At 42.1% G+C, this 9616-nt stretch overlaps 1 protein-coding gene across 1 annotated transcript; it reads left to right on the top strand.

Moving 5' to 3' along the window:
• The first annotated feature begins 2567 nt into the window (after positions 1 to 2567).
• On the top strand, positions 2568 to 8624 carry LOC133929685 (uncharacterized). The gene is made up of 11 exons (XM_062376470.1): positions 2568 to 2691; positions 4297 to 4459; positions 4655 to 4836; positions 4940 to 5854; positions 5978 to 6034; positions 6481 to 6826; positions 6933 to 7132; positions 7614 to 7690; positions 7780 to 7881; positions 7991 to 8177; positions 8262 to 8624. Exons 2-11 carry the CDS (start codon positions 4327 to 4329, stop codon positions 8349 to 8351), a joined length of 2289 nt encoding a protein of 762 aa, XP_062232454.1. The 5' UTR covers positions 2568 to 2691; positions 4297 to 4326; the 3' UTR covers positions 8352 to 8624.
• The last annotated feature ends 992 nt before the right edge of the window (positions 8625 to 9616 follow it).

Genomic DNA, 9616 nt, shown 5'->3' with positions numbered 1-9616 from the left:
TTAAGCTAAAAATCTGTCAAATAGGACCTTATTATGAGCGCAGTTGTGAGCTCGTGGCCACAGTTTGTCAGTGTGGGAAAAAGTAACGGGGAAGCTATCAGGTCAAACAGAAATGGAAAGAACCCACACATTTGTCTCACTTCCTATTTTCCTCTTTTCCTATCTCCCTCTCTCACCTAGCTCTCTTGCACGTTGCCTATACCATTGGAGAGGGGAGCTCGCCACTGCCTCGCTTTGTCACTCATGTCGTCTCCCCTCTTTGCCGCAGCCACCTCACATGATGCGAAGGAGGAGCTAGAGGGACATCACCCTTAACCGACGAGGACGTCGCCACCACTAGGGAAGAACGGTTTGCTCTAACCCTAGCTTTTTGGTGTTTTTCCTCTCTGTTTTTTTTTGACATTTTTGAGTTGAATCTTTGAGTCGGTTAGAAAATTCAGACTAAACTTTTGATCTAGTTTGGAATTTGGACTCAAAACGTTTGATGAAGTTGGAAATTTGGACTTGAAATTTTTTATTTACTTGGAAATTCGACTAGAATCTTCAGTTTTACTATTTTCAATTATATTTTTGACTTGATAAAGTTGGGAACCGGGAAGGAGGATGTCAGGGAAATAGTTCCTCTGACGTGGTCACTGATGCGTGGACCCCTCACGCCTGGACCCATGCATTAGTGACCAAGTTAGAGGGCAATTACGTCAAGCAAACCTCATCCGATGTCAGAGGGCTACATAGCTGACAAGTGTTTGCAAATTAGATGCCCCGCACCACACCCACCAGTAGGGATGGCAAGGGGAATATTTTACCCATGTGTCTGCGGGTAAAAACCATAACAGGTGTGGATTTATGTTTCAACTTTTACCTGTAGGTATGGGTGTGGGTTTGAAGTTAAACCTAATGGGTATAGAAAGACGAATGAAATAAGTCTATTCGTGCCCGTTTCACTAGTGTACCTGTTTTACACATCTAACATGTGGGTCTATTTTATTTTTAATATATAAAGTCCGCACTTCCTTAGGGTTTCTATTTATTTCTTCCCCTCTTTTTCACTTGTTACCAAAATAGCTACATTATGTGCGGTTTCATATATGTATATAGAACATGAATAATATGTTTAATATGCTATAAGTTCATTATTTATTTGCATGCTTGATCTTACAATGATTGTTTATTATATTCGTAAGTATACCAATGTGCCTATGGGCAGTGGCGGAGCTCTGTGTCCAGCAAGACTTGAACCAACAACTAAGCGCATAAACCAATCAAACTAGATCACATACCAATATGTAATAAAAATAAAATAAAAAATATACAATTTAGATAATACTTCAACTCCATACTTATACGGTACAATGAATTACTAAACTACATAAAAACATACAATGATACAAAAGTAATTACATAAAAACATGCAATGATAAAAAAAAAAGGAATAGAGAATTGGGGAGCAATTACCTGATGGGGGTTCAGTTGTACCCTAGATTATTCTGGAAAACGAACTGCGCCTCCGAAGAAGAAGAACCAAATCCTTTGGCATCAATTGAGATTGATCCTGCCCGCACCGAAGAAGAACCTGATCAAGAAATCGAGGAGTGATGAGATTATAAAAAATCCGCAGCAAAATGATTGGACAGAAAGAATCAATTTGGATTTGATTGAGAACAAAACCAATTTGAAGCAAAGATTATACAGAGAAATCGAGAATGAAAATATACCTCCAGGCCAAACTGCCACTCTTCTGCTCCACTGCTTGTGCTCTCAGTCTCTGAGCTGCTTCTCGGCGCTCGCAGGAATGTCGGTGAGGCTGCATACCCACGCCGGCAAGCCCTCGCCCAGTCACCCTCACGGTCCACTGCTTCACTGCTATCGGACCAGCCGCCAAGCGTGAGGCAGGGGCGGATGTGTGACGCTGCCAAACTTTAGAGCCTCGCCGGAGCTGGTGGACTACCCGCCGCCCATTCGATTGTCGTTGGCTGCCCTCGGTGAGTTAGCGGCCCCTCCTGCCTCAAAGTTGTCACCACCGTGAGGAGGAATCCATGAGGATGAGAGTGTGACTATGGGCTGGGTGCATGGGTCATACGAGTTTGTGGGCCGGTTATTACTCCAATTGGTGAGGGGTACTAGGATTTTGGGCCACAACTAGGATCGCGACCCGAGCTGCCCCTATCTTCGGGCGGTGGATAGCAATCACGGGTTTTAATTTTTACTCATGATAGGTAATAGATAATGGGTACTATATCTTTGCCATTTTTACTTATGTGAGCTACGCGACGGTTCCATCACTCCCCGCTGCACCCTTTAGATCATATTTAATCATATTCTCTTTATTTTGTTTTCTTCTTGATTCCCTTTTTAGTTCCTATTTTCTTTATTTTTTCTTATCTTCAACAGCTTTCTTTTGAGGGAAATCGTAAATAAAAATAAAAAAATTTAATTTAAAAAAACGATCTTTAAGAATCTATTTATGATAGAAACTGTGAAGAAAAAATTTCAGAAAAAAAACCCGTTGCCCATCGTCATATAACGCTCACCCTCCCCTCGCACACAATTCCACGATGCCACTGCGCTCAAGCGGTGAAGAGCAGCGGGAAAAAAAAAAGCGAACCAAAAAGGCAAGCCCTCGACCGAAAATCAAAACGCGACGCCTGCTTCCGAGCTACAGCCAGTCGGGGAGCGACGCAACGCAATCAGGTGCCATTCCTGCAGCCCCTAGTGGTCGATCTGCCTCTTGGTCCTCCACCGATCGTGCGTTACGCTAGGATCATCATCCGCAGGGGAGCTGCAAGTTCCTTGTACGGGTTGCGGTGGAGTTTTTTTTTTCCTTTCCTTTTTGGGCAAATTTCTGGGATTTTCTCCTTATTTTCTGGAATTTTTTGGGGGGTTTTTGAGTTTGTTGCTGCGTGCGTGTTCGAAGAGGCGGGAATGATGGTGGTTGGGAAGGCGATGGAGTTGGGGAGTGGGTACTTGCGGTACGTATGGCGCATTGTGGTTTAGCGTCGTTGATCACCGGGGGTTAGGGTTTAAGATGAGGCTAAGATTTTGGGTGTTACGGGGTGCCGATTGCTGGGATTGCTAGGTTGTTGCGTTGTTTAGCGGTTGATCGCGGTCAATCTCGCATTCGCGCTGGTTGTTCGGTGGGACCTTCTTGTCTAAGCGCAGCGCCATTTTTTTTTAAAAAATATATATAATCCTTGCATTTTTGGTTGGCAACTGTGCTTGCACGCATATTTATCTCCTTGCCGTTTCTTCCTTTCGCGATTTGTGTGGTTTCGAGGTTACGGTGGGTACAACTGTAGAAGATTTTATGTTTTTTTAATCTTTTTGCAGGTTGTAGAAGATTTTATTGGTACAAGCTCTGACGGATGTGATATGTGTGTCCTGTGGGATGTGGAACACTTGTGTGGTTGAATCGCTCCTACATTTTGTAGGATAACCCTGTCCTTGTAGGAGTGCTGGTGTGTAGTAGTTCAATGTGGTTTCCGTGACCTTGCGTAGCGGTGATTACGTCTACTTATTTCAGATGTTCTTGTGCATCACATTTAGGTTGGTTATCACCTTTCGGGTGCTCCGCATGATTCCTGGAGCTTGTATTGTAATTTTGGTGCGCTGATGGGATGGAATTGAGTCTTGGTTCTGGCCCAAGAAAGAAGCCTTCTGGCCCAAGAAAGAAGCCTGATTAATTAGGTGGAGCATTGGCCAGGCATTTGGTTCTTGTTGATCAAGGCAAGGGGTTTGTTAGACGGCATGTTGTGTGGAGAGGGGGAGGGGGGGGGTGTTAAGGTGAAGGGTTTTTTCGGAGTGTGTGTCTCAGGTTTAATCTTGGATGAGATGGTAATCTGTGTGACTGATTTTTATGGCCATGACACTATTTTGCCACGGACATTTGCTTCAGTTCCATTTTTCGGTACCTTTTGGTTGTTACTCTGCATAACTTCCATGGTCCTGTAATATTAGAATTTTCCTTCCCCAACTACGGATTGTAGTGGTTTTGTTTGGTTACATGTTGCCATAATTTGGTGATCTATAGTCTATACACCCTTCTGTGGAATTTACCTGTGTCAGTCTTTTTTTCCTTTTCCTCAAGTGGGAACTAAATTTGCGCCAACCTGGACATTTCAGGTTGTTTGCACTTTAAAAGCATATGCTGCCAATGTTTGGATCCTTTTGAGTTTTCAAATGTCTGATAGTTGTATGCTCTCTCCCCTGATTATGAACTTATACTCAGTTTTATCTCTTTGATATCATTGTATTTGTTTAACTTATGTGCTTTGCATACTCATAATTTGTGAACCACAGGTGCTGGAAGAAGAGACCTACAATCTTGCGATGAAGACACATCATCATCCAAATAGCCAGCCTGGGATCCAGATTCGTAATCTCCGAGGAAACCAGCTTGGAGGGGTGATCTTTGGTTGCAAGCCTGATACAATTGAAGAGTGCTTCAGAAAACAACTATTTGGTTAGTGAAGTGCACCTTTCATCTCGTGCTCTAACTTTTGTCATTTGTAACACCATCACTGGGGTCTTGCAATATCCTGCTAAGTTGTAGGGCCACAACAGGTCTTGGTTTATGAAATATTGATCATTTGATTAATCTTTTTGTTGAATTTCTTGCCTTACCTAGATTGTGTTTCCTGTTGCGTTTGTTCTATAGGTCTTCCTTCGATCCATTATTCATATGTGAAGAATGTCAAACCTGGCCTGCCTTTGTTTCTATTCAATTATAGTGACAGAAAGCTCCATGGTCTTTTTGAGGCTGCAAGTTCTGGTCAATTGTCTATCGATCCATATGCTTGGAGTGATGATGGCTCTTTAAGGACACCTTTTCCTGCCCAGGTATCGCAAAGTTTAATTGGCACAGTTTTTTTGGTGAAATAGTTTGAGTAATTAAGTTTGTCCCATTTCATTTGTATCTGAAATGGCTGTTTGTGTTTTTAAGGTCCGTTTTTGCACAAAGACTCGGTATCCACCAATGCGGGAGAGCCAATACAAAACAGTGCTTGGTGACAACTACTATACCCAGTACTACTTCTATTTTGAGCTGGACCATGCTCAGACAAAAGCTTTAATTTCTGTGTTCAAATCACTTGGTCCTGCTAATTTCAAACAAGTTCCACCTGTTTCAAGCGAAAGGAGTCTTGTCACTCAAAGGAAAGTCACATCTTTACCACCAACGAAAGGGAAGGCATCAGCTGTTCCTGACCCAAAGAAAGTCACAGCAAATTTAAAGGATACCAATCCATTTAGCATTTTATCAAATACAAGTGGCTTCGTTCCAGATAACTGGGCTGATTCTGATGCGGGCAATGCTAGTGTCAGTGAAAATTCACATAGTGACACTGATGAGAAGGAGGTTGGGGAGCCAGTTTCTGATTGGGAGGATTTGGATGAGAATGCTCTTCAACACCAATTTAGTCCTCATTCAAATCCAGATGAGGTCAGTCAAAATTCCTCGTACAAAACAGTTTGCCAAGGAATGGAGCTTGCTGAATGCAGTCATCCAGTTGCCAATCCTGTGAATAGAGAAAGACACAATTTTGAGAAAGACATGCTTGTGAACTCACATAATGAGCATATAGGTGCTGTGAGTGTTGACAAAATAGAGAGTGAGGCTCACAATAACCCAGGTAGTATTGAGCTACAGCCTGAAAGACAGACTATCCTGAAAAAGCTGAAAGATTTGTGTTTTTTGCGACAGCAAGCGGCACTATCTTCCCAGGATTGTGTTGATTCTAGTTCAGATGAATGTGTACCTGAAGAAACACAGGTCAAGTCAAACCTATCCTGCGATCAATTTGGTGCTACCGTGGAAGATAGTACCCCTTTTGAGCAATACCATGGAGATTATACTGAGGTGTCTATGTTATTGATTCTGTTTTCCTTTTTTGTTTCATTATTCAATTTCATTTCATAATCCAATGCCTAACATGTTGCCTGCAGTCCCCTCACGTTATTCCTTTTTAACTTTCCTCTGTAGCTGCGACAAATCATCGCTAAATTAACCAAAAGGACTAGAGAATTGGAGAAGAAGCAGGTTCGTTTTTTTCTTCTTGGACTTTGGAATGCGAGACTTGCTTGGTGCCTTCAATTGTTTTTGTTGGATAGGAAAAAATAAATGAGTATTTTTCTGATAAAAATATAAATAAATGACTTTACTTTCCCTATCCTGAAGTTTTATTGACTTGGACTATATGTTTCTAATCCTTAATTTTCTAATCACGGTGATAGTTGACATGTTTAGTCCAGTATTCCTTTCGGTGGGAACACTATGTTTTATTGTGTGAACCATGTAGCTCATCTGTACAATAATTATTTCTGGCAACGCACACCTGAACTGGATAGCTGCAGCTTTTAAAATCTGCCTGCCTTAGCGGTCCCGCCATATATTCGTGGTACAAGCTTTGTTGGACAATATTTCTATTTTGCTTATGCAAACGTTGTCTGCATAGGATTTACTGATATGGTTCCATTATTTCCCAGAATGGGTCAGATCAAGATATACTTTTTTTGAGGGAAGTAGTTAAAGACTCAGGAAGAAAAGTACAGCAACTGGAATACCTTGTAGATGAGTTACAATTCAAATTTGACTCTTCATTGTCTCTTCTTGGAAGCATGTGCAATAATATAGGCAAGCCATCAATATTCCTGATTGGTGGTTATAATGGTGTGACCTGGTTATCATCTCTTGATTCTTTTTCTCCTGAGAAAGACATAATGGTTGGTCTCACACCAATGGGCTATGCCCGCTCATATGCATCTGCTGCTCCATTGGATGGTCATATATTTGCTTTTGGTGGTGGAGATGGCATGTCATGGTATAACACAGGTATATTGTAGTATTTATAATATGCTTCGCTTTCCCAACTTATTTTTTACGAGCACCGACTTTGAGTTGCAGTTACTTAATTTTTGTTTTCTTTTTCTTTTTGTAGTGGAATGCTATAGTTCAAGGAATAACGAGTGGATGGAATGCCCCTCGTTGAACCGTAAGAAAGGAAGTCTTGCTGGTATTAGTCTTAATAGCAAAATATATGCCATTGGTGGAGGAGATGAAAATGAAACTTACTCAGAAGTTGAGATGTTTGATCCATATCTTGGGAAATGGATATGTAGTCCTTCTATGCTGCTCCCTGTATGCTCTCATTTTCTCAGTTGCTTGAAATAATTACCTTGTTTGATATCTTCTATCCTATTTCAAAGTAGTGGCTGAACTTCGAGTCTGCAATGTTAGTATTCTGATAAGGTCAATGACCTTAAAAGCTAAGAACACATAAGATAGTAAGAGACATAGGGTTTTTTTTTGAACGAAAAGAGACATAAGTTTATTTATGATGTGAAATTTGGATGCCTATTATATATTTGCAGCAGTATATGGTGTTAATCTTCTGCATGAACAATTGTTCATAATAATTCATCTGATCATTGCATGTTTGCATACCCTGCCTAGATTTTTTTTGGTATGCATTCATAGGATAATTGTGATACAATATATTCAGCTATTTGCTCTTGCATCTTCATAATGGTTCTGTGATATTAGTTGTAATTAATAAAGTAACTCATAGAGTTGAATAATCTTGACACCAATATGTTAATTGTGCTACAATACATTCCAGCGATTTGCTCTTGCTGCGGCAGAATTGAATGGTGTCATATATGCAGCTGGTGGATATGATGGAAACATGTACTTAAAGTAAGATCTCACACTTTCCTTCATGTTTTAACATGATCTAATCAGATAAGTACTTCGGAAACTAACATTAACAAGCACACTATATACAGATCAGCAGAAAGATATGACCCAAGGGAGGGTGTCTGGGTCCAGCTTCCAAGTATGAATACAAGGAGAGGATGCCAAGCCTTAACTGTCGTCGGAGAAGCCCTGTCAGTAACTTCCTCTTATACTTTAGATCTCTTCCTGGACAGACAACTAAGAGCATCTTGGTCTTAAATCTTGGAAGAAACTTAGGTAGCCGGTTGACTTCTATTTCAGATATGCCATGGGAGGGTACGATGGGGAAAAGATGGTTTCTAGCGTAGAAATCTACGATCCTCGCCTCAACGCCTGGAGGATGGGTGATCCCATGAGCACCCCAAGAGGATACGCTGCTGCGGTTAACCTGGACGATAGCTTGTTCCTGATTGGTGGCCTGCGGTCCAAAGTTCAGATTCTGGATACTGTAAGTAACCACGTACTGCTGAATATAGCTGTTGCCTTCCAAAATCTGTGCTCTTTTCTGAAGATGATTGCTCTCTTGTCACAGGTGGAAGTTTACAGTGCGAGCTCCGGCTGGTCAGTTCTTGGTTTTGGTTCAATTGGGAAGAGGTCCTTTGCATCTGCCATTGTCATGTAAAAAATACTAATTAGGAGTTTAGGGTTCATCTCGTGCTGCCATTACAAGGAGTGTTTAGGGTATACCGGGATGAACAGCCTTTCCCATATGTTCCGGTTATGAATAGAGAAAATAGGCATGGTATGAGAGACCGGGCGGTCGAAAGATTTACCTTTGAAACCTCATTGACAGTCTAGAAACCGTTCATACATTCACCGCTGCGTGTGGTTGAACTTAGTTATCAGATGGTAATACCAAAACTCATGGAGTTGAATATAGGGTTTGTTTGGCAAAGCTTTCAGAGCAGCTTCCCGGCTGAAATTAGGGGGAGTTCTGCTAAACAGCAGCTTTCAGCTTTTAGCTCTCTGAGTGAAATCCGTGGAAGTGATTATATGAAATGAACTAAAAGTTGAGGAGCTGAAAAAAAGCACTTTTCTTCGATTTACTTTCCGCAGAGAATCACTTCATCCATATATTTTATTTTAGATAATCACTTTCAGTCACAGAATCACTTTCTCTAGAGAATTACTCCTCGTAGAGAATCTGAATCAGTAAGAGTTCTACCCACGGACTCATAATTAGAATGTTGTGTATGCCGTTGTTGCTTCTGCTGTATATCTTGGATGGTACAGGGTTGGTTACTTGCAGGGCAGTGCTTATAAGTTTGACGATGGTGGTTGAGCAGATTGATGAGTTTGCAAGTTACAGCCGGCAGTGCTATACCTTATTTGTGCTCAACTTCGACTCAGACTAGGGATGCATACGTAGAGGACTGAGCCTAGCTCGAGCTTGATTCAAGCTCGACCCAAGTTTGCACGCTGGAGTTTGGCTTGGTTACAGTCCTAATCGCAATACGGAGAAGATGGTGAGTAGGTACGTTTCTGTCTCAGTGAAATGCATCACATTGCCGTCGTGTGGAGCAGCTCGATAGGCTGGTGGTCATTTAGTTCAGAGTGTGTGACGCACCCTGCCGGGCATGGATATCCCGGGTGAGTGCCCAATTACTGTTTAAAAATTTATTATTCATTATAACTATATTTAGTAGTAATTTTGGATGGAAGGAGGTGTTTATGCATCCGCCTCTCACAACGTGACTACGCCACTGCTTGTGCGCTCGCCGCCAGATCCCACGCCGTTGAGGCCGTCGTGCCCTTCCCCAGTTCCACGACCGCGGTGCCCGCCGCTCGTCTCGGTAGCTGGCGCACCCCGAGTTCGATGCTAGCGCCGGCGCGGGCTCCACTTGCCTCCTCGCCCCGGCGCCGCTGGCTCCAGCGCGTTTCCTCCGG

Source organism: Phragmites australis, chromosome 9 (genome assembly GCF_958298935.1).
Source record: "Phragmites australis chromosome 9, lpPhrAust1.1, whole genome shotgun sequence".
In the NCBI taxonomy this organism is placed as follows: domain Eukaryota; kingdom Viridiplantae; phylum Streptophyta; class Magnoliopsida; order Poales; family Poaceae; genus Phragmites; species Phragmites australis.
Note: the sequence above shows the minus strand (reverse complement) of the source record. Positions and strands in the feature narration are given on the sequence as shown.

Coding starts and splice junctions, on each gene's coding strand:
- LOC133929685 (XM_062376470.1), top strand. CDS start 4,327: ATGAAGACACATCATCATCCAAATAGCCAGCCTGGGATCCAGATTCGT. Junction 4,837..4,939: donor GGACACCTTTTCCTGCCCAG/GTATCGCAAAGT, acceptor TGTGTTTTTAAG/GTCCGTTTTTGCACAAAGAC. Junction 6,035..6,480: donor GAGAATTGGAGAAGAAGCAG/GTTCGTTTTTTT, acceptor ATTATTTCCCAG/AATGGGTCAGATCAAGATAT.